A 24,811-nucleotide genomic window follows, 5' to 3' on the forward strand; every position below is an offset into this window, starting at 1 on the left:
GGTCAATAAACGCCTGATGTGAAGGAGCCTATAAAAGGAGTGTAGGAAGCGGAGTCCCAATCCGGAGGAATTACCCTTCAACCAGCTTGGGGTCAAAATAGTTGAGCTGTCCGATTTATTAAGGACAAGCGCAACGTGTACCAAGCCATAAAGAATATGGTGAGGGCTATTAGAGTCCTCTATAATAGATCGCAGATGGAGGAAACGCATAATAAGAATACGCCGAACATCGCTGTGCCAACAGTATCACAAGCGACCCAAATGACGCCTAATCGTACTACCACCGAATCGCGGCGAAATAAACGAATACGTCCAAATAATCAGCAGGCGCCTAAGAGAGAAAAAGGCGGACAGGACATTCTGAAAACCAGCACCAACAGCTCAGTAGAAGGAAAGCGTACAGCGAATGTAGGAAACTCGACCTGCGTTGCGAAGCCCAGAACAAACGGAAACGATGGATGGATTAAAGTTACCAACAAAAAAGTGAAACGAAAAGCAAAAGTGCGAACCCGTCCAGATCCGATTGTTATCTCCAGTAAGGGCAACCTGTCCTACGCGGAGATACTCAAAAAGGTCAAAGCTGATCCGGACCTAAAAGATCTGGGCGGAAATGTGAACAGAACCCGAAGAACCCAGAAAGGGGATCTCATGTTCGAGTTGAAAAGATCCAGCGTAGGCAAAACTGATGACTTTCGTACTCAAGTGAAAAACTCACTTGGGGAGAATGCCGCAGTTCGTGTCCAAAAACAAGAGATCTATATACAATGTAAGGATGATGATGAACTGACATCGAAAGGAAAAATTTGTACTGCTCTGAAGAAGCAATTCAAGTTGAAAGAACTTACAGAGGAGTCTGTTGTGGGCATACGAAAAGCCTATGGTCGCTCTCAAGCGGCCACAATACGAGTACCAGCGGAGGCAGCGCAGATGTTGTTAGCTGCCGGAAGGGTTCGGATTGGATGGGTTGTCTGCCGTTTAAGAGAACAAACTTCACTAAAGAGGCGCTTTAAATGCCTCATGTTTGGGCACTTTGCGAAGGCATGCACCAGCAGCATTGGTCGATCCGATCGATGCAGAAGGTGTGGGGAGAAAGGCCATATTGCCAGAGAGTGCAATAGAGACCCCAAATGCCTATTGTGTGAAGCAAAAGAGGGGCAGGATAACCGGCATATTGGCGGAAGTGGTAAATGTCCGGAATTCAGGAAGGCGGTCACTGCAATGAGAAAATGAGGTTTATTCAAATAAACCTGAATCATTACAGGGTCGCTCAGGATTTACTTGAGGAGACCACATTCGAATCTGAGATGGAAATTGCCATCATAAGTCAACCGTATAGGAACCGTCACGGTGGCATTGGGTCACAGTTATGACTGGCGGAGCGACGATATGGGCTTGCGGTCGACAGGGCATACAATGTACTGCAAGTCAGGCAGCTAGTGGCTTTGTGTAGGCAAAAATAAGTGGTGCATATGTATATAGCTGCTACGCTCCACCAAATTTGACACTGTCTGAATGCGAGGAAACGTTCGGTAAACTTTTTCTTGATGCAAGGGGACGAAGTCCAAAGGTGATCGCTGGTGACTTCAATGCTTGGACCCTGGAGTGCGGTAGCAGTGATGGACATAGTTTTGGCTAACGAAGGTGCTGTAGATACCTTTCAGAAAGGAGGATCAGGCTCGGTTGTAGACCTGACCTTCGTCAACCCTGCGCTGGCTTGTGGTATGTCCTGGGGCGTCAGCGAACGGTACACTCACAGCGATCACCAGACAATGTTCCTTGTGACATGTGTCGAGTCACTGGGCAAAGAGCTATCATGCCCGAAATCGAAAAAGATTTCAGGCTGTAAAATATTTGGATGAGCAGACCTTCGTAGAGGTGTGAAACAGGCGCCTCTACGGAAAGAGCCGTCCATCCGGCTCAATGCATCGCCAAGGCATGTGACGCGTCCATGCCTAGAAGTTGCTCATTCCACAGTGGAAGACGAAACCATTGGTGGAATGATGAACTGACTGGCCTCCGATTAGCCTGCCACCGAGCCAGAAGAGTGGCTCAGAGAGCGGTAGGTAGAGTCGATTAGGGGCGAAAAGAGCGCGCCTATAAAGTCCGTAAAAAGAGGAAATGCTTTAAGGAGCTCTGCTCAGAAGCGGACGTAAATCCATGGGGGGGTGCTTATAGAATCGTTATGGGATGATTCAGTGACCGTTCATCTCCGCAGATCACGTGTCCCACCCTCTTGCAGAAAATCATCCAAGGGTTATTCCAACAGCAAGAGGAGAGCACCGACATATTCCAAACACCTCTGAATGTGATGGATATTCCGGCAGGCACCAGAGACGAGCTGGTGGAATAAAGCACCAGGCCTGGACGGAGTACCGAATAAGGCCCTTAAATTTGCCGTGAAATCCAGGCCGAATATGTTCGCTGAGTTATTCGAAGCGTGCATGTCCGAAGGAATATTTCCGGCGGCGTGGAAGCAGCAGAAGTTGGTACATCCGCCTGAGCCTGATAACCTTCCAGGTGAACCATCGTCATACCGACCCATATGCCTTCTGGACACGGTGGGGAAAATGTTAGAGCGGGTAATCTATAATAGATTACTCTCTGTTGTTGAGAGCCAAGGCGGCCTTTCAGATCGGCAGGATGGGTTCTGTAGAACCAGATCAACCATTGATACCATCAAATTGGTTACTGGTTTGGCCGAGGATGCAATCCACATGCAGGTCTCCGTATTGGGCCTACTACTATGTGCAACGATAAATTTAATCTTCTTCTTCTGGAGGACGCCATAGTGGTGGGTTACGCTGACGATATAGCGCTGGTTGTTCTCGCAAAGCATCTCGAAGATACTGAGCTCCTCATCACTAAGCGCGGGAAAAGAAATTACGCCTGCATTAGAATCGGGAATCATATCATCACTTCCAGACCGACCGTCAAATACTTGGGGGTGATGATAGATAGGAAGCTCAGCTATAAGCAACACCTGCAGTATGTTTCCGATAAATCACCCACTGCTAGTATGGCCCTGGCGCGGATGATGCCGAATGTGCGAGGGCCACGGCATACCTCTAGGCTGCTTATAGCCAGGGTGGTGACTTCAATCATGCTCTATGAGACCCCAGTTTGGAGGGAGGCGTTATGGATGCCAGTTAACACTAACAAACTGAGTGCAGTCTACAGGAGGACAGCCCTGAGGGTATGCTCTGCCTTCAGGACTGTGTCAGATGATGCAACATTCGTCATTTCTGGAATGATGCCGATTGACATCTTGGCAGATGAGATGGCGAATATATACAATGCGAAGTCAATCTCTTCCTTATTGCAGACGAAGAACGCTGAGAGGGAGAGATCCATAAATATATGGCAAGAGCGGTGGGAACGCTCGGGAAAGGGTTGGTGGACTCAGAGGCTCATTCCTGCCATCAAGGAGTGATTAGATACCGCCAATACTTGCACTAGTTTAAATTGGAGACCTCACCTGACTGTCCAAACTGCGATGGAGTCCCAGAGAACCCAGAGCATGTATTCTTCCACTGTCCGAGATTTGTGGAAGAAAGAAGGAATCTAGAGGAGACTCTAGGAGAAAATCTGGTGCCGAAAATGCTAGGTGATAAGAGTGACTAGCCTGGTGCTGACCAATGTACGAGGCCAGATAAAAGCAGCATGATCACCTTCCAGACCATTCAACATCAACAACGGACTAAGACAAGGCATATTCTATCATGCGTCCTCTTCAACCTGGCCCTGCAAAATGATTCGCGATGCTGATGTTAATGCAAGAGGAACTATTCTCTTCAAGTCCACCCAACTACTGGCCTACGCTAACTATATTGACATTATGGGACGAAAAATCCGAGTTGTACCGTCTACCTTCTTCCAGATCGAGAAGGAGGCGTGAGATCTCGGGCTACACATTAATGAAGCCAAGACGAAGTAGGTGGTGACAACGTTAGCGGCAAAGAACAAAGGACCAACAACATCGAATCGCATTGGCCAAACAAAGACAATAAAAATAAGAGACTATAACTTTGAGATCGTTGCAACTTTCTCCTATCTAGGGTCAAAAATCACAACCGATAACAGGAACGACAATGAATTCCGCACAAGGATGTTGGCTGCCAACAGAGCCTATTTCAGTTTACAAAAACTTTTTCGCTCGAAACGTCTCACCATAGGATCAAAGCTCTTATTGTATAAGATAATGATCTTGCCAGCCCTTATGTATTCTTCGAGACCTGGGTTCTGAGGTAGAGAAATTGCGAACTCTTGGCGGCGTTCGGGAGTAGAATCTTCCGAAGAATTTTTGGCCCCCTACATGAGGATGGACGATTCCGTAGTCTACATAACGACGAAATCTATGAGTGATATCATGACCGCTCAACGGTGGCCCGGGAACCACCCGTATGGATGAGGATGATAAAGCTCGGAATCTATCGTAGAAAAAGAAGACGGTGGAGCGCTAGCTTAGGCCAGGACGCCAGACAACTTTTAGGAATAACGATTTGGTGGATCTCGACGCGAAACCGGGGTGTCTGGAATTTTTTACTATGACAGGTCTAGACTGGATTCCTGCTGCTGCACCGTTAATGATGATGATGATGAAACATTTTGCAGGTGTTCAAACAAAGATTTCGAATTCTCCTCTGTGTTTTACAGATTACCCAAAAAAAAGGCACCTTTAAAAATATGATTTCGTCCCAAATGTTGGTTCCTGGTTATTTTGTAGAATGTCAAGCCTCCAAAATTCATAATGACCGATTCATTACTTTTAGAGCTACAATTTCCGCAAATGTGAAGAACGTCGTTTTGAGAAAAACCAGTTTGGAAAAGAAAGTGTTTGGAAAATCATGTAGTGCGTGGTTCAAGAAATTTTTTCCGTTCTGTGGTAGAGGTAAAACGCTGATTTTGTTACCAAAGGCCACCGAGAGACACGTCATCATACAACTCGATTTGCTTTATGGCGTCTCCATATCATAGAATACAGGGATGGCCTATTGGGGTGACGGTTTGACTTTCGCCAAGCTCGCCCAACTATATAGACGTAGTTTTAAAGCTAGGTTGGAGCATGATATCCTGCAGCAACCCCCAATATTAAGAAATGCATTGAGGACATATATATATATATGGCTACTATTTACCCCTTACTGGGGAATAGCGCATCAACAATACCTACGTGCCGATTTGCTCAAATGCATTTCAGCTTCCCACCGAGGACTTCCGGATCAGGATACCGTACAACGTGTCCATTAAGATTTGAAGCTTTCGAATATTAGTGATGATTGCTTTCCATGTCCTAATGCCATATTACAACCTAGAAAGAACACTAGCGTAGAACAGTCTCAATTTGAAGTTTGTGTTGAGATAGCTTCCTGATTTTAGACAAGGTAATGAAAGCAGATCTAGCGCTATTAACTCATTACACAGCACTCGTGTTTCCTAGATATACAAATTAATCGACGCCTTCGATGCTCTGCCTAGAGAGAGTGTGATGATCCATTAGACTAATAACCTTGGTTTGGTTGGTGTTTATCGTCGTACGGGAATCCCTGGCAAAGATTTCTGTCTATCTTGCAGCTATGGTCAACAGCTGTTTACCAGAACGGAGGTTTTAGTACGACACTGATGATGGACCCCAAGAGTATGTTGTCTCTGCGGGTGTCCCACGCGGCTCCGTACTGGCTCCATTGCTGTGGAACATCGTGTACATCGATGTACTTAATCTGAGTGATGGGTGATGCCGACGATATAACGCTGGTTGTGGCAGCAAAGGATCTCGAATATGCTGAGTGATACTCATGTGAAGCGATCAGAGCTATTAAGGGTTGTTTGGAGAATTTTGGTCTGACACTTGCGAAGGAAAGAACGGAAACGGTCCTTATCACAAAGCGCCGTAAAAGAAATTATGCCTGTATTCAAACTGGGAATCATATCATCACTTCTAAGCCTGCCATCAAATACTTGTGAGTGATGATAGACGGGAAGCTCAGTTATAGGCAACACGTGCAGTGTGCTTATGACAAAGCATCCACCACAAGTGTGGCCCTGGTAAGGATGATGCCGAACGTGGGAGGGCCACGTCATGCTTCCAGGTTACTAATAGCTTGGGTAGTGAGTTCGATCCTGCTCTATGCATCACCACTTTAGAAAAAGACATTGCAGGTTACAAACTGAGGTCAGCCCTAAGGGTGTGCTCGGCGTTCAAGGCTACCTCAGATGATGCAGCATTCGTCATCTCGGGAATGATGCCCAGTAACACCTTGAAAGATAAGATGGCGTATATATACAAGTCTATCTCTCCTTTATCGCAGACGAAAAACGCCGAAAGGGAGAGATCTCTAAATAGATGGCAAGAGCGTTGGGAACGCTCGGGAAAGGATTGGTGGACACACGGGCCCATCTCTACCATCAAGGAGTAGTTGAAAAGGCGGCACGGGGAGATTGATTATATTATCCAGTTTCTCACGGGGCATGGAGGATACCGCCATGGTATGGAGGATACCCAGTACCAGGTTTAAACTAGATACCTCACCCGATTGTCCAAACTGCAATGGAGTCCCAGAGGACCCGCAACACGTATTCTTCCACCCTCCAAGATTTATGGAAGAAAGGAAGAACCTAGATGAGACTCTAGGAGAGGTGCTTGTACCAGAAAATCAGTTGGGAAGAATGTTAGCACATCAGGAAGATTGGGGCGCGATCAACTTCATGGTTTAAGTGGGAAAGAATCCCACACGCTGGCATGTCCGGCCAGTGTCTTTCGAAGATTTCCACCTCCTCAAAAAAGAGAGACAGATATCGACTCGATTTTAATAAGGTTTTGTTTCACACAAAACCTTAAAAAGGGGAGAGAGATAAACGGACGGACAGACAAGCATTGAATTGAATTTCATTTTATTTACACAAAACCTTAAAAGCTCCTGTCTATGCTTGTTGACCATTCCTGTCTATGGTGCTTTCATTTCGCTTCTAATGGAATCCCTACTTAAACAAACATACAATTCCAGTTAATTAATTTGGTGGTCATCAACGCTTAAAAGTATATTTGTCTTGAATTATAAAAATTTAAACGATTCATCCCCGTATCAATCCATTTTTAAGGTTTTGTGTAAACACAAAACCTTATTAAAATCGGTTTAGTGTCTGTCTGTCTGTCTGTCTGTCCGTCACACGCATTTTTCTCGGAGACGGTTATAGCGATTGACACTAAATTTGGTAGAAAGGTGGGAACTGTGAACGCTCACGCATACAGTGAATTACATCCTTTTACGTCGAATTAAAGGGGGGCTCCCCATACATGCAAAAGGGGGGGTGTAAAATTTTTTTTCATCAAATATAGTCATATGGGGTATCAAATTAAAGGTCTCGATTAGTACTTTTCAAAGCCGATCTTAGTTTTGACATTCGTTGGAAGGGTGGGGAGCACGGGGGGTTGAAATTGATCACTTCTTTAAGGGGGCCATTCTCAGAAACTACCAAACCGAAAAATCTGAAAAAAATTAGGAGGCTGCCACTATATGGTGCCTGGACTCCGAAATACCGTCCATGCGGATATCTGTTTAAATAAAGTTAATAATAGTATATTACTACAATTTTTTGTAATTGATTAGAAACCCCCCTTAAGTTCATCCTAGTACCATGAAATGATATAGGCTATAATATAGAGCATGATCTTACCAAGTTTGGTGGAAATCGCACTATTACTAACAAAGTTATAATACCTCAAATTTGTTGATTCTTTGAAAATTGAAGACTATGAAGCATTCTTTCGGGTGATATTGATACCCGAAAGTGGATACTCTCACATAATATATGGATATATTAGGTGCTACGTACTAAGAAATACACAAAACCTTTCGTACCTGAAGCGTCCAGCTTCCGGTTTCCCGACTTGTTTTTATTCCATATACATGATAATACTGTACTGTAAATCAAGAATATTCATTTATTATTTCATCAATTACATCTTCTAAGTTGTTCAAAGTGAATTTCATAGCGTCCATAAATCGATCAGTATACATTCCAATTAACATTTTTCGTTTAGATTTATCTGCATCTAGAAATTGGGTGTAGTCGTTTGTTTTGGATTCTTCTCTATTTATAGATACCAAGGGTAGAACTGCGAAAAGATTAATAATACTGAACATCTCCCGTGATCTAATTTGTCCCAATATATCCTCCAAGGAAGGCACCGACTTTACTTCTAATCTTTGAAGTTCGTTCACAAAAACTGGATAATAATTTTTCTCAATCAACTCCAGCTTCCGCCGAAGGGGATCCAATTGTGCGCTTGTGCTAAATAAATAGTTGATATCAATCGCAGGACTGTTGACAAACGTTCCCTGATAATCGACCTGAAAATTGTCCAAAACAAGGGTTTCGTCTATTGCAGAATTCAACTAGAAGTTCTAAACTTACAAAGATTACATCCGTTGGTTCCTTCGTCTCTTCATTATATTTGAATAAGAAGTTATTTACCCATAGATCGCCATGATTCATTACTTTTATGTCTTTTACAGGATCGAGTCTCATCATTTTTAAAGCGATATCTACGAAATTATCGTAGACTTTCATTAGTTTCGCACTGAAACGTTCATATCCTGGAATTGTGTTCACTATTTCCGCTACCAATTTCAAATTGCCTTGCCAAAATCCTTGGACGACTGGTTCTTTCATTGATATTTCATTGATGAATCCTATAGGATATGCTGCTTCGGTTGATGGTTCCTGTTGGAAAAAACAGAACAGAACACAGAATTCTAATATCAACGCAACAATTTTTTCATTTATCACTGCAAGGACTGCTGAAATTTAGATCTGCGGCACAGAAGTAATAAAGGTAATCAAACAAGCGAAAACTGGGAAGCAACAAGGCTTGGTGATATTACAACTGCGCTGTGACAAGCAAGAAATTAGAGCCCATCCTCGCTCAGTGAATTGTTTAATAGTGTAATCGGGGAAGATGGAAATCTGATTTATAAGGCTGTACAACACAATCTTATTTCAAGAAAAAGGACAGTCAAGCAAGGGGTTTATACTACAGACATTTTCGTCTGTCATCCCAGGAAATGAAGATTCTTGCGCATCTTAGATTTGACTGAAATGTTCGTCAACCAAAGCAGTTGAAGCACTAGCAAAGCAAACCCACGTCGTTTGACTAGTCATGGAGAAACATAGGCTTTTTAGGTTACTTTCCTCAATATAGATAAGACGTTTGCTTCTAGCCTCTGTCACACCAAAGCTAATCACGAAAACCAAACCAGCTCTGAGAGAATGCAACATGCCAACAAGACTGATCAGCTTGATCAGGCCAACATTACTATAAAACCGTACGTAATACTAGCACTAAGTGCCAAGCATTTAGGCTCGGACGATCCTACCTACTTAAAAACTAAATTGGCACTGGTGGTGGTGGCCGGTGGTAGGTCAGTGGAAGAATCCGTCGAGTACTCCCCGCAACATCGAGCACGTATGCAGAATGGTGTACTTCTGCATGGTTTGAACCAGACTGTGCGAAAGTCCCAGGACATCAAGGGAAGTCGTTAGGGATTTAGGTACAATACCTGTAGCTGACAACATTATGGGAACTACAACCACTCGCTCGAGACGCCAAATTTCTTTGATTTCCCGAGCCAATGGCTCATAGTTCACCTTCTTCTCCACGTATTTCCGTTCAATGTTGCTATTATGGGGGATAGCAACATCAATAATATACGCGGAGCGACCCGTCTTGTCAACTAACAGTACGTCAGGCTTGTTGTGTAAAGTGTGGCGATCAGTCAGAACTTGCCGGTCCCAATACATGCTGTAAGCAGAACTATCAAGTACTGCTTGCGGCTCATATCGGTAAACCGGACATGTCCCCGTGATCAGCCCATGCTTGTATGCAAGGTTCTGATGGATAACCTTACAAACAGTATTATGCCTGGTGATGTATTGCACCGGTGCCATAACAGTACAGCCACAAATGAGATGGTCCAACGTCTCTAACGCCGAACCACACATTCTGCACTGGTCGTTCTCCACCCGTTCTTTCATGATGAGCTTTTTATAAGCTCGGGTGGCGACCACGCCATCCTGAATGGCACACATGAACCCCTCCGTCTCAGCAAAGAGCTCCCCAGCACACAGCCATCTGTTCGACAAATGCAAATCGACAAATGGCTGCCAAAGACTTCCATTCATCGATCCGCTCTTGGTCCGACTTCACCCCACTCAGAGGATTGAAAGATCGATCCTTCAAGTTAAGTAGAGTCAGCCCACAGTCTGCCTTACAGACAGCCGCATGCAAGGGACTCGCCTGCTCTTTGCTGTAAAAATAAGCGGGTAGGGAGTCGACTTGGCGATGATGTTGTGTCGCCACGTCAACCACGCCCCTACCTCCGATGTCCCGAGGCAGGTTCATCCGCTCCACGGCAGACTTTGGGTGATGCATTCGGAATTTGGACATAGTTGTCCGTATCCGCCGCTGGACGTTTTCCAGATCGGTCTTCGTCCACGGCAATATTCCGAATGCATAAGCCAGTTAAAGGAATAGCGAATACATTCAACGCGCTTATTTTATTTTCCCCCGAGAGATGCGATTTCAGCACCAGCTTTACACGTCGCAGGAATTCGGACAGCAGAGCATCCTTCAGATCACCAACTCGAGCATGGGTTCCTTGCAGAATTCCTAGGTACTTGTAGAAGTCTGTCTCGGTCATAGCTTCGATGTGGAGGTCACCAATGCTATGTCCGGCACGCGGCTCGTGATGACCTTTGCGGATGGCTTGGATTCGACACTTGTCTAATCCAAACTCCATTCGAATATCACGGCTGAACATGTCTATTATTCGCAACAGACTTCTCAGATGGTTGTCAGTACCAGCATACAGCTTGATGTCATCTAAGTACATCAAGTGTGTCAGTTCGCACTTAGCACGTAGGCCATACTTTAACCATGCCCTCTAGCATCATTCAATAGCCATGAAAGGGGGTTCAGTGCCATACAAAACCAAAGGGGACTCAACGAATCCCCCTGGAAGATGCCTCAGATGTACGCACTGATAAGGTGGTATGCCACCCTTCCATGACTGTCGCCAAGAACTTTGTTAGTTTCGGATCAATGCGATACAGATGTAGGATGTCGATTAGCCAGGTATGCGGAACGCTGTCGAAAGCTTTGGCATAATCGATATAGCAACTGAAGAGGTTTCTTTGGCCTCTAGTTGCTTGTCCTACAACTACCGAGTCGATAATGAGTTGCTCTTTGCAACCCCTTGGCCCAACTCGGCAGCACTTCTGCTCCTCGGACAGAATGTTGTTGATCTCGTGGTGCCCATTGATCCTTCCACTAATAATGGACGTGATGAATTTATAGAGAGTTGATAAGCAAGTGATCGGTCTTGTGTCTGCGGGGTCCTGCACCGTGTCCTTCTTAGGGACAAGGTAGGTAATCCCCCCAGTGAGGAAAGGTGGAAATTCCTCCGGCCAACTCATGACCTCATTTATACTGCGTGCCAACCGACTGTGTACGCTGGTAAATTTCTTATACCAGAAATTGTGCACCCGATCCAGACCTGGGCTCCTCCAGTTCTTCGAGCTGTTTATGGCTCGTCGAACTTCCTCTTCGGTAACATCCGCAAAATTCATGCCAGGTGTATTGGCATGGCGGATGCCTTCGGCGGTGATCCACTCAGCATGCTCAGCATGCTGGGCAGGTAACCCCCAAAGTTCACCCCAATACTCTTTCGCTTCCGTCACCGAGAACTGTATTGTCTGGGCGCTCTGTTGGGATTCGTTGAGAGATCTGAAAAAGCTCCGCTGATTCCTCGCGTATATTGTATTCTGGACACGTCTGGAATCACTTTCACCATACCGTCGTAACCGACTGCATATGACAGAACGTTTCTGTTTTAGTGTGTCCAGAATTTCAACAACGGGTGTCTCACAGGGGATGGCATAGTTCCGGTAAACCCTCTGCACTTTATTTCTCACCTGTCGGCTGGCACTGCCGGTGCTGATCTGAATCAGTCTAGAATTGTCCTGCCTTAGTGAGTCCCGCCGACGTTCCAGACGAATTTTCCATGGTGGATCTCTTTTGTCACTCAAACCAATAACACGAAAGCGAATCTTCTGACCGTGCAATCTGATAGCCGCAACTGCACCACAATACACAAGTGATTGTAGTTGCAGCAGCGACATATCAGCACACAGTCGAGATGCAATCTCATCATTGATTTGAGATAGAATTCCTGGAGTTGCTGGAGATGCATAGAGCCTGGGAATACCTGGTCTATGCAAAGGATCCATATCCGAGAATTCTATACACGCTCTTTGGAATTCGTCCTAAACCTCAGCGGAAACCTCAGCTGGACGGTGGAGAAGAGTTCTTCGGCGAGTACTGAAACTGTTACCTGCAGTGCGGCGTGGTGTTGTTGATGCCGCCGCCTCTGCCCCCATCGACTCTCGGTCACCAGTTTCCCCGATGACTTCAAGTCGAACACGCTCCCTTTCGTCTGATGACTATTTTTTGTTATCTTAATCGATTATCTCCAAACAGGAAAAACCATTACAGGACGTATCATTACTTTACAAGCTAAACGCAGAATTGTGGGAAAACAGCCACATTTGAAGAAAAAAAATCTGTTTCACCAAGATAATGCGACGTCTCACACCTCTGCGGTTGCCATAGCGAAAATCCACTAATCACGGTTTGAACTGCTTGACCACCCTCCTTATTCGCCAGATCTAGCCCGAAGCAACTTCTTTTTGTTCCCTAATCTGAAAATTGCGCTTGGAGGACAAAGATTTTCGTCAAATGAGGAGGCCATCACCTTCGTAAACAATTATTTTGCAGAGAAAGACGCCGAGTACTATTTGGATGGGTTAAAGAGATGGGAGCATTGCTGAGAGAAGTGTATAGACTTACAAAGAGACTATGTAGAAAAGGCTTTCGTGCAAATTGAGCAGAAGCCAAAATATTTGGGGTTGTACACATACCGACTAATTACAAACAAAATGTGATATCGCCTCAAAGAAATTAAATCATTCTCCTCTCGCGTAATATGAATGAAATGGTGCAGCAGCAACAGCAGAAATCATGGATTAACTCCCGCTAAAGATGGTCTTAAGCCCACTTGGAAAAGAAGATGGGATGCGTGGGATGAGTGGCCTGAATGACTCAAGGAGTAGTATTCATAATCAATTCACGCGTCGGATACCCCACTGAGATAGTGACTTCCCTTTTGGTTGGGATTCACAGACTTAACAGACGGAAAAAGGTCGCCTTGGAGAACCAACAGGTCTGTGAACTCGAAAAGTACAGGGAGCAACCCCACCAGGGAATTATAGAGGTATCACGTTGTTGAGTACCATCCATAAGATATTCTCCGTTATCTTGCTAGGTCGGTTAGCCCCATACGCCCAGAACATCATTGGTCCATAACAAAGAGGCTTCACTTCAGGTAAATCAGCGGCAAATCAGGTTTCCTCTCTGCGACAAGCGATGGAAAAACTGTTGGAATATGGACATCAGTTGCATCATCTTTTCGGTGACTTTAAGGCGCCTACGATAGCATAGCCAGGGTAAAACTGTACATGGCCATAAGAGAATTCCGTATCCCGATGAAATTGATAAGATTGACTAGGCTGACTCTGACCAGTGTGCGAGGCCAGATAAAAGCAGCAGGATCCTTCTCAAGACCTTTCGACATCAACAACGGTCTAAGACAAGGGGATGCCCTATCATGCGCCTTCTTTAACCTGGCCCTGAAAAGAGTGCTCCGTGATTCTCTTTAAGTTCACCCAACTACTGGCCTATGCTGACGATATCGACATCATGGGAAGAACAACCCGAGACGTACAAACTGCCTTCATCCAGATCGAGTAGCCGGCGCGCGATTTTGCGTTGCACATCAATGAAGGCAAGACAAAATATATGGTGGTAATGTCAGCACCAAAAACCAACCAACCAACAACATCAAACCGCACTGATGAAACGGGAAGAATAAAGATAGGGGACTACAACTTTAAGACCGTTGATAATTTCGAACATCACACATCACAACCGATAACAGCTATGACGATGAAATCCTCGCACGGCTGTTGGCAGCCAACAGAGCCTAGACAATGATGTTGCCGGTCCTCATGTATTCCTCGGAGACTTGGGTTCTTAGCAAGAAAAAATGCGAACTATTGGCGCGTTCGAGAAAAGAATCCTCCCGACGATTTTTTAGCCCCCTACATGAGGATGGACGATTCCGTAGCCTACATACCGACGAAATATATGAACGATACCATGAGCGTCAGGTTGCAGATAAAATCAATAGTTTACGGTGGGCGGGTCACTTAATCTGTATGGATGATGATGATCCTATCCGAAAAGTCTGTAAGGGCAATATCTGTGGTAGAAAAAGAAGACGAGACAGATCCTGCCTGAGATGGTAGGTGGGGTAGGCCAGGACGCCAGGCAGGTTTTATGGATATCGAAATGGTGGACCTCAGACGAAAACTGGGATATCTGGAGTTCCTTATTAAGGCAGGCTTAGTTCGGATACCGGTTGTTGTGCAGTTGATGATGATTAAGAATTCACTACACCCGATATCCATCCCCGATAATGGTATCAAGAGCTTAGTTTTCTTGATTTCAGAGAAAGGTCTGGCGTTATACGTTGGCCAGCCTGGAGTTAAGTGAGTTTAAATTTTGGGGTTCCTGAGAATACTCTCCCAGAATGCTTGATCGAAGTAAGCTGGAGTTCGGTATTTGACCGATTGTATAATGTTACCAATACTTAAAGCAACAATAAGGCGCTATTGTTATCAGGGAGCAAGCTTTGTACAGAATATTAAGTGCGAAATTTCGGTCCAAAATGAGAACCATCACAATAGTACAGTCCTATGTACTAATGGAAATTTCCCATAGAGAGGAGGAGGTTTTCTATGTTCAATTGAATGCGGGCATGGAGAGGCTGGTGACATTACGATCGTAATGGGTGATCTAAATGCCAAGACGAGTTCTCTTCGTTCGGACACTTGACGGGGACATACGGTATTGGTGAGAACTTTATGGATTTCTGCCGCTTTCATTGCCTCGTTATCGGTGGTAAATTATTCTAACCCAGAGTCTGTCAACAATCAGATCAATCGCATAATGCTCAGTAGTTGAGGAGGAATTGTTTCCTGGATATATAAAACGAAAGGCCCGTTGACATCGGCCTCAAAGAAATCACCACTTGTCTTGGCTTGCTTGTTAGGCCTATTGCTTCCGCCAAGACGGTACAGCCGATCGAGACGAGCTGACCTCTTTTCTGCACGGGATATAGGTTGAAGAAGAATGAGAAGAAGGAAGGCAGTCTTCCTGATCTACTTGTCATTCGATAGTTAGAGAATTGACCGGATGATGAGTATTTTGAATATGTTGTCTGAGAATATTGATGAGCATGGGACCGGCTTGAAAAATGCGGCCATTTATAGGTGCTATTCAAATTGTCGCTTACATCATGCAAGGGTGCCACAAGACAATGTAAAGAATTAAATCATCTAGTTCCGACATCATGGCTAATATCTAGAAGTGCGATGCATCAGAAGCTGTGATAAGAGGAAATTTTTGAGGGCTTTGGTGAGAGAACCTGTTGCAAAAGGTAACGAATTCAGAACTACTTTTACTCACAGCTCTGGCTAAGATCAGACTGAATGATCCTAGGCTTTAGCATGGATATTATCGATTTATCCAGGAAGGTAGCTAGAGTGTACTGTTTGTATTGCAGTGACCGCTCAATGGTGCTAGTTACCTTTTGGAGGGCGGCTTCTGTGAAATTGCTTTGAGGTAGGCGTGTAGCAATTTAGAGGAAGGCGTTCTCTCCGTAATCTAGAGTCCGCACTCTAGAGTCTTCAACACGAAAGAGGTGGCGTTAATTGGTCGGAAGTCTTTCGCGGACTCATAGTCACGTCTTCCGGGTTCCTATATGAAAACCATGCGCATGCATGTCTTAGAATGTGGATACAGCTCCGGTAAATTTTGGCAAGTCAGGGCACAACCCTTTGTTGCTGCTTCTGTGGCAGGACATAATGCCTGCCTACCTGGATCTGTTATATGCAGAAAAGCTGGTTATAACCTAGCCGATTTTATAGTCTCGCACTAAATACCCTCCAAGCAAGGCTCTCGCTCACAGTCATTTCCGCTGGCAAGTGCTGGGAAGTGCATCTGAACAAGCAGCTCTAAAGTTCCACACGAGAAGATTTAGATCCAGGAGCTTTCTAACTTTTTTTTAGAAAGGATGGGCTCCTATGCTCCTAATATTAGTAGCAGATGTTGAAGATTTCCCTGTTCAGCTTCTTCATTCTACCTCAGTAAGACTGTCTTTTTGTTGTAATTAGCAGGGCAAGAAACTTTAAAGGCGGTTTCAAATGCTTTTTCCAGAGCCGCAACCTCTCCTTTGACTCCAATTCGTCTGTCGTGCTAATGTTATTAGTTTTCGCACTTGAGAGTTTGTTTTTGATAATTTGACCGAACTTTCTCTAGTCAATCCTCCTGGGGTCTCTGAAAGGTTTGGAGACCTCTGCGACGAGATTTAGACTGAAAAGTATCCAACTGTGATCTGAGAAGGATTTTTGGTGGGACACTTCAATTTCACCCTAAGAATCCAATTGTCGGTTAGTAGGGTGAAACCAAGGACCTCCTCCCAATCATCACAGTTCTCCGCGCTGGTAAAATGGAAAGTTGGTGTACTGCCCTGTTATACATCAATAGATTTATGTTAGTAGTAAAATCTGAGCTGCCCCGAAGCGTATGTTTTGCATTGCCATAGCAGTAGGTTATCCTTTTTGCTGGTGGACGTTAAGTGTTGCAGTTCCTCTGATCGGTGGTGAGCCATGTAAGGAAATATACATATTCTCTGGCCCCGCTAGCTCCAGTTTGACCACGACCACGTCGGTGAAATTCAGGTTCGGACACAGAAAAGTATGTAGGCTCTTTTCGCCGAGGATACATGCTCTAGTCTGTTCCGATCAGTGTCTCTTGTACTGTGAAATAAATTATAATATTTATTTTGGAACCTTCTGATGTGTTAATGCGACGTCAATATCTTGTTCTAGGAGGAAGACCATCAGAGACTAGCGAGTTCTGAGTGATTTGCTTGCGTGCTTTGCCATTCGCCTTTTCCAGTGGCTCCAGGTACTCCAGGTAGTCGACTGGCGTTCTTTTTCCTTCATAATCAACCAGTCGACTATGGAAATCGTAAGTTCTTGAATGCGCAGCGATTGGACGAGCTTGTCCTTGTCGATGCGGATTTTCGGTAATCAGATACGAACGGCCGGTATGATGGGGATCTCGTAATATGGGATGACTTCGAGTTTTACGCACTCTCAGGCGGCGCTGATCTTAGCGAACCTCGAACCCAGAAAGTATCAGGAGAATTGGTATTTGCATGCTATAACGTGGAACCCACGAACCACTTGGGAGGAATTGAAATAGGGAATGATACCCCCCTTTCTGCCTTTGCCTTCCAAAAGATGCTCTTTGACTATCTCCGATAGCCTGGCCTCAACACTGGCCTAAAATTCCGGTGCTTGTTTGCCGCTGGCAGAATTACCATCCGCCGGCGACACACATAAGCGCAGGCTGAAAAGATAGGATACCATGGTTCAAGTGTGCAACATCCGGAGACGGTACAGTTTCCGTGGGTAAAATGGTTACTGCATTCCGCAAAAATTAATGGTTGTTATCTGGGCATTGAGATTAACTTTTAGAGGAACCTGAAACCCAACGCATTGTCGGTCAGGGTAACATCTTGTCGTCAATATGTTTTCTTCTCGTTGTCGATGATGTTCTCTATGCTACCTTTTCAGGAGGACATGTAGGGGTTCAATGGACCATTATACCATTCCTCACACACGCTTGTGACATTTGCATGCCTGACGACATCGCAGAGAATTCTACAATTGGGTTATTCAGGGAGGTAGAGCCCCATATGACTGTAAGGCCACAATACCACAGTTCCAATATGGAAAACGGAAGGTAGTCTAGCAAAATGTTCAAATTATGACAAGATTTTTGAACCCATTCTTGACAACGGTATTCGCGAAATCGTTGAAATGACCGAAAATTAAGCCGAATTTGTCTAGAACTGCGAAATTATTGAAGTAATACATGCTGCGTGGTTAGTCATGGAGAAACACCGTGAGAAGCATAACCCTCTTTACATTGCATTTCGGGATCTAGAGAAAGCGTTTAACCGTGTGCCAAAGAAACTCATCCAGTATGCTTTACGACAACACTTAGTGCCAGAAGAATTCAGTTCAATAGCTCTACCACGGTCCGAAAAGTAAAGTTCGAAGTGTCGAGGGTGTATGGAAACCGCTTTGTGTCTCTGTTGGTGATCATAAAGGAAGTGCCCTCCCATTTCTCCTCATTGTCCTTGTTATGGACACTGTCACTTTGGACATCCAACGTTCAACGCGTCCAATAGTAGAAATTATCTCGGGCAACTTTTCCAAAAATGGAATGATCGCCTCATGCCACACGGTTTCACATTGAATTTACATAAAATTAAATTTTTGGCGACCACTCCCCATGAACCAGGCACAATCAGCAATGGCAATGGCCTGTCCAGAACTGAGTGATTTAGATATATCGGGTCAATGCTATCAACCAATGAAGAACTGCATTGTAAAATTGCTTCATGCATTAGCGCAACTTGCATGAAGTGGCGTTTTACATCTGGTATTCTTTTTGAAAGACGTAGATCGATATGGCTTTGTAATTCGCGTTAACGAGAATTCGCTTGGTCTGAACATCGAAGTCGATGCTAAGTGACCAAAAGGCCGTCCAAAACAACGGTGGCTTAATATGGTGGATGGGGATTTGAAACTCTTGCGATTGCATCTAGAACAAAATGGCCAAATCGATTACCACGAACTGACCCCGCTTCTGAAAGGCTGAAGAAAAGGAAGAAGCGCTGGCTTTTCGGGAAGCCCCGAAAGGGACTCATTTGCGGCAAATCGATAACGATGGCACATAGGCTACACTTTTCCGCATTAGATGGAGTGAATATGAGCCCTCGATCTGTCTTGTACACATGACAATGATCTCTCATGTATTCCTGGGAGACTGGGGTTCTTAGCAAGAAAAATTGTGAACCTTTGACCGCGTTCGAAGGAAGAATCCCTCGAAGAATTTTTAGCTCCCTTTTAGAGGATCGACGATTCCGTAATCTACATAACGACGAAATTTACGAGCGATACTACGAGGGTCTGGTTGTGTATAAAATACGGTTCAACAGGTTATTGTGGGTCACTTAATCAGTATGGGTGAGGATGATTTAGCCGGAAAGTCTATAACGGCAATATTTATAGTAGAAAAAGAAGACGTGGCAGACACTGCCTTATATGGAGCGATGGTCGGGGTCAGGGCGCCAAACTCCTTTTAAGAATATCGAATTGGAGGACTTCGGCGCATCGGGATGTTTGGAGTTCCTTATTAAGGCGGGTATAGTTCGGATATAGGTTGTTGAGCCATTGATGATGATGGTGACTAAATGTTGCGCCGCTGATGGTCATGATGATCATCGATGTAGAAGTGACTGAGAGCTATTCCCAATATTCACATTGCCTCGGAAATGAGTGCTCAAACATTTAATGTGCTTCCATAATTTCTAAAGAGCTTCATTTAGATAGACTCTGTGGTTCTTATTGAATCTGATGAAATTCAGATCATGATTACATTGTCCTGCTGGGACTGTTATAAGGTATTTTTGGGACAGTACCAATGCAATCGTAACCGCTTCTGCTAAGCTAAATATTTCACCCCTCATTTCATAATTTTGATTATAATTAAGGGTTGTAGAGCAAAGACAAAGATGATGTTGGGATGCGTATATGGTGTAAGATAAAAGTCTATATTAAATTATTTTAGAACGGTTTCAATACGTTCCGTTCTTCATTGTGTGGGGGATGCATAATGTTATAGTGGAATTATTAGTAAGTACTTACTTCTTCAAGTAATTTCATCGACGCTGCATGGAATTTGGCGGTCTTATTTAACACTACCTTCAAATGGTCTGCATCTAGTCCGCTTACCCGGTCGGCGCAAGTGTATCCTAATGCTTTCAAGTCCTCGAAAATAAAGTTCTGATTTGGTTCGGTGAAGATGTCATAGCACCTGCATCACATACAATAATAGATTTAAACATGATCTCTTAAACTACCATAGAACTTACTTCGGGGCCACAATTGTCCCTCCTAGGAATTTGCTCAACTTTGGTAGCAGGTCTCGGTAAACATTGACTTCTCTCTCTGTGATCCCGCTCTGACTAAATTCGTCGCTAAGGTGGATAACAATCATACTTTTAGCAAGAAAATAGATTGTCTTGTCCTCAGTGTGCGGTTGGTTATATAAGACTTTGCAGCGATATATTTTGCTTGTGTAGTTGTCACCGGGGCTGCTCCCGGGTGTTATTTCGAAGTGGACGATTTGAATATTATCCACATTGAGGTCTTTTTCAAGGCATTTCCGGAACACTTCCCTGGTCAAATGGTCCGGGACAACAAAATCCGCTTCAGCCTCAGAGCCCATCACTTTAACTGGAAGAAAAGATTGAATTCAATAAAATTGATAGCTCGCAATCTATTGCTGCTTCAACAAAGAGAGTTGGGACTTGTCTTTAAGCGGGTTGAAAAGTTACTGTAACGATACAGAATAAAACATTGGCCAACGTTGCGAAATGTTCCAAAATCTTATCAACCTCGATAGTGCTGATTACAAATGCACCAATAAAATGCGGCGAGTTAAAGTAGTCAATGGAGTGAATCACACGCTTGGGTTTAGTCGGGTAATTAGATGTGAGGGAAAGGGTCTTCAAAAGATTTAAATATTCACAGAACGATGGAACTATTGAATCTACGATCTACACTGGAAGAACTTACCAGTTGCCTAAAAGTTAACAATTACCAACTACGATATCAAATCAGAGTGCCTTTAGCACATCAGAATTAATGGACGACGCGCAAATTTAATTTGGAACCGAATATGTTCTACCACGTCCACGCACATTCATCATCACACAAAGACCGGAAATCTTTTTGCTTCTCTGAGAACTATTTATATATTTTCCGAAATCATTGACTATCTTGCGTAACTACCAAACAACAACCAAACAAAAACTCCGGCAAAAGATTCTAACTTAGGTTAGATATTTGTTTTGTAATCAAGTTTTTCCTGGAAATAGAATTGGTAGACTCTGCACCTACTGGCAGTAAGAGGTAGTGGTGGGAGAATCACCATTAGGGGTGAATGCCAGATATCAGCATGTACAATGTATCGATATACAATATGAAATAAAGGTGAATAAATTATTTAAAAAGAAAGGGGGAAAACCCTTTTTGGGAAAAAATTATTAAAAAATCAGTGCCAGGGGCAAGTCGGTCGGTCTGTATTACAGATAGGAAGGCATATTCACTTTAACTAGGCGACCTTATTCGCTTTTACTCTTAAGCTATTTCTCGTAAATTCTCAATCACAAAGAGGATTTTAGTAATTTCTCTTAATTCGCTTGGTAATGTTTCTGCGTGAGCGGCCCACCTGTTCTGGTGAAGTTCTTAGCTTTTCGTGTGGGGGCGACATTGGGGCGGTCTGGTGACTCATACCGCGATGACATAGTTGTTTTCAATCGCACTTTAGGATCAAACATGACTAATGTTACTTTTGAGTGAAAATTTCAGCCTGTTTGGTTGTCCACAACCCTGAGGAGAAAACCTAGTGTTTATTCTCACAGATGAGGCCTCTCCGATCTTATAAAGTTTCGACTGTGTAGCTAAAAATAGAAGAAGAATTTATTCACGATTGAGTTGAGATCTGAATGTAGTCGAAATTTTGTCTGTTCAGAGCTTTGGGCTTACAGCAAGATTTCTAAAGGTTGCGGAAATAGTTTGGATGCTTGTCTTACTGCTTATGCTTTGGATAAATTGAGTATTACGTAGTGCTGCTAGGCGAAATTATAAGTCCAATCTTATTTTCAAAGAAGTTGGGTATTAAGTCACAAAGCCGATAGTTTTGTGACTGCTAAAATATATATTTATGTTTTCCTTGATTTCATTATATAAATAAGTCGTGAAACCGGACGCTTATACTTTATTTGTAAGGATATCGGTATTGAAGGTATTTCGAAGCCCAGGCACCATATAGTGGCCTCCTGATTTTTTTCAGATTTTTCGGTTGGGTAGTTTCTAAGAATGGCCCCCTTAAAGAAGTGATCACTTTCAAACCCCCGCACTCCCCACCTTTCCCACAACAGTCAAAACTAAGACCGACTTTAAAAAGTACTAATCGAGACCTTTAATTTGATACCCCACAATTTTACACCCCCCTTTTGCATGCATGGGGAACTGCAAAATTGGCTATTTCTTTACACAACTTATAGTACACGATGTTGTAAAATTTTATATTTAATTAATTAATTGAAAGGGACGATAGTTACGCATGTTTAGAATATGCAGTTCAATTTTCAAGCGAATTGGTTGATTAGTTTCCGGGAAATTTATAACATAACGTTCAAAAGTGTTGTTTTACGGAAGACACGTTTCATTTTTAAGGTTTTTCGTAAAACAAAACCTTATTAAAATCGATTCACTGTCTGTCTGTGTGTCCCACGCATTTTTCTCCAAAACGGCTAAACCGATCCGAACGACTGGTGGTGGACAGATGGGAACTATGAACTCGATTTCCCATACATGCAAAGGGGGATTTAAAAAAAAATTTGTACTTTCCGAAATTGACCGAGTTTTGGCGCAAATTGCAAAGTGCGTGAGTAAGGAATCAAAATGTACGCATTTAAAGTGAGACAGGACTCATTTTCGGAAACTACCCATCCCAAAAATCCGAAAAAAATCAGGAAAGTGCGCTTAGATGAAATCTAGGCCTCAAAATATGTCCTATTCCGATATCTGTTCAAATAAACTTTTACAAATTTACTGAAAAACCCCCCTAAATTTATACTAGGACTATGCACCAGCATAGAGGACCTCATTTCACATACACATGCCAAATTTTAAGGAAATCTGGCTATTAACGCCAAAGTTATAGCAGTTCAAATCTAGCAATTTCGCGCGAATTTACTGTTTCCAAAGCCATGCAAATAAGATGCTAAGGTCATAATTCGCGTGAAATATTAAAGTCGCATTTATGAATAATCTACTTCTCCCCAGCCCTTTTAAAGGTTTTGTGTAAAACACTCATGTGAAATCTAAGTCTCGAGAGATGTTCCATTCCGATATCTGCTCAAATAAACTTACTAATAGTATATTACCAACTTTTAGAAATTGAGTGAAAAACTCCCCCTTAGAGGGTAGCCTCGTTCTTACACATGCCAAGTTTCATGAAAATCCATTAGTGCCAAAGTTATAGCAGTTCAAACTTATCAATTTCGTGGTAATTAACAGTATCCTAAACCATACAAATAAGATGCTGACGTCATAATTAACGAGAATAATTGACATTTGAGAGAAATATTAAAATTGCATTAATGAAGAATCTATTTGTCCCCAGCCCCTTTTAATATCTGGTGTCGGTTACATTCTTGGCATTTGCTAATAATATTAAAGTCAGAGTGTGAAGTATATGAGGTTGACTATTATCAATGTCGGGGTTTCCATCAAATGATTGATTTAAATCCCTTTCTAGAAAATAGAGATCAATGGAATTTTTCGCTATGTGACATGGAGCTGTCATGCACTCGTCGCTCCTCACATTTTCTTGCTTTTCTTCAACCTTTGTCCCGTTCACAAGCGGGGTCGGCTCATCGAGATCGGTTTCGCCATTTTATTTTATCAAATGTCTGATCTGGATGTAATCGCGAGGCTTTTAAATCCCCATCCGGTGTATCAAGCCACCGTTGTTTCGGCCGGCCTTTTGGTCGCATTGACTTCGATGTTCAGACCAAAATTGGTAAGTGAATTCACGTTAGCGGGAATTACGTAACCACACCATCGAAATGGAGAATCGCGTTATGCTCCTCACATAAGGAAACGCAAAGCCTTTTGTACCCGAAGCGTCAAGCTTCCGGTTTCCTGACTTGCTTTACCGGAAAATGCTTGATAATTGCAACTTACACCTAACGGGAAATGCCTGCACCGTAAAGCACACCTTCTGATTTGCGGAAATTTCACTTTGGTCTAATCTAGACATTAAGCCTTGCCTCCTCATAAAGGAGTCAAACGTGTGTGAGTTGGGGCTAAGAATACACTTAAAGTCTTCTCTGCTTGTCGCAAGAGGCGACTAAAAGAGGGATAGACATTTATTGGATAGCCACCTGCAAATTTTGACACTTTACCGTTACTGAAATGTCAACAACGCCTCGGATAGGGACTGACTGCACGCAACGACCTTTGGCTATCGAAAACGGACTATGATTGGTTTCTGGAATGTGCACAAGCCTTTTGATAAGGGCCGCGAGGGTCCTCAGCAAGTTCGCTTCTTCCGAATTAAGGGGGAATTTTAGTGACATAATTTGGAAATGGTGGGCCTTAGCGAAATAAGATGTGGGAATCTAGCGAGTACTTCTCTTCCTCTCTGGTGGCACTGTGCTTTTGTACTCTGGAAAGCCAAGTGGTAACAGACGTCAATCCGGTGTCGGGTTGGTTGTAATGACTATCGTAAGGCGTGCTCTTTCGACATGTCAATCACTTTCAGGCAGACTTCCAGACGGTCCAGGGAAAGGAGCATCACAATTGTAGAATGAAGTGGAAGAAGGGGATTAGAGTGTAAGAAAATATATCCCAAAGAAGCGCACTTGTTTCGAGTGTGACGATTGGAGGAATATTTGCGTGCTCCCTGTCTTTGCCAAGA

The 24,811-nt window shown here is 43.6% G+C and overlaps 1 protein-coding gene across 2 annotated transcripts in view; it reads right to left on the reverse strand.

Annotated features, from left to right (window-relative positions):
* Window positions 1-7,921: 7,921 nt before the first annotated feature.
* Window positions 7,922-24,811, reverse strand: part of LOC119657882 — a 30,468-nt gene continuing 13,578 nt past the window's right edge. Inside the window, exons 1-5 of one of the 2 annotated variants that reach the window (XM_038065015.1) lie at window positions 20,896-21,158; window positions 20,190-20,553; window positions 19,963-20,131; window positions 8,413-8,721; window positions 7,922-8,348 (exon numbers count right to left, since the gene is read on the reverse strand). In XM_038065015.1, the coding sequence (XP_037920943.1) occupies window positions 7,926-8,348; window positions 8,413-8,721; window positions 19,963-20,131; window positions 20,190-20,545 (1,257 nt within the window). In that variant the 5' untranslated portion in view covers window positions 20,546-20,553; window positions 20,896-21,158 and the 3' untranslated portion in view covers window positions 7,922-7,925. Of the gene's footprint in view, window positions 8,349-8,412; window positions 8,722-19,962; window positions 20,132-20,189; window positions 20,554-20,895; window positions 21,159-24,811 lie in introns of those variants that run through there. The other variant, XM_038065013.1, reaches the window with a different exon arrangement.

This window comes from Hermetia illucens, chromosome 5, assembly GCF_905115235.1.
Source record: "Hermetia illucens chromosome 5, iHerIll2.2.curated.20191125, whole genome shotgun sequence".
NCBI classification, from domain to species: domain Eukaryota; kingdom Metazoa; phylum Arthropoda; class Insecta; order Diptera; family Stratiomyidae; genus Hermetia; species Hermetia illucens.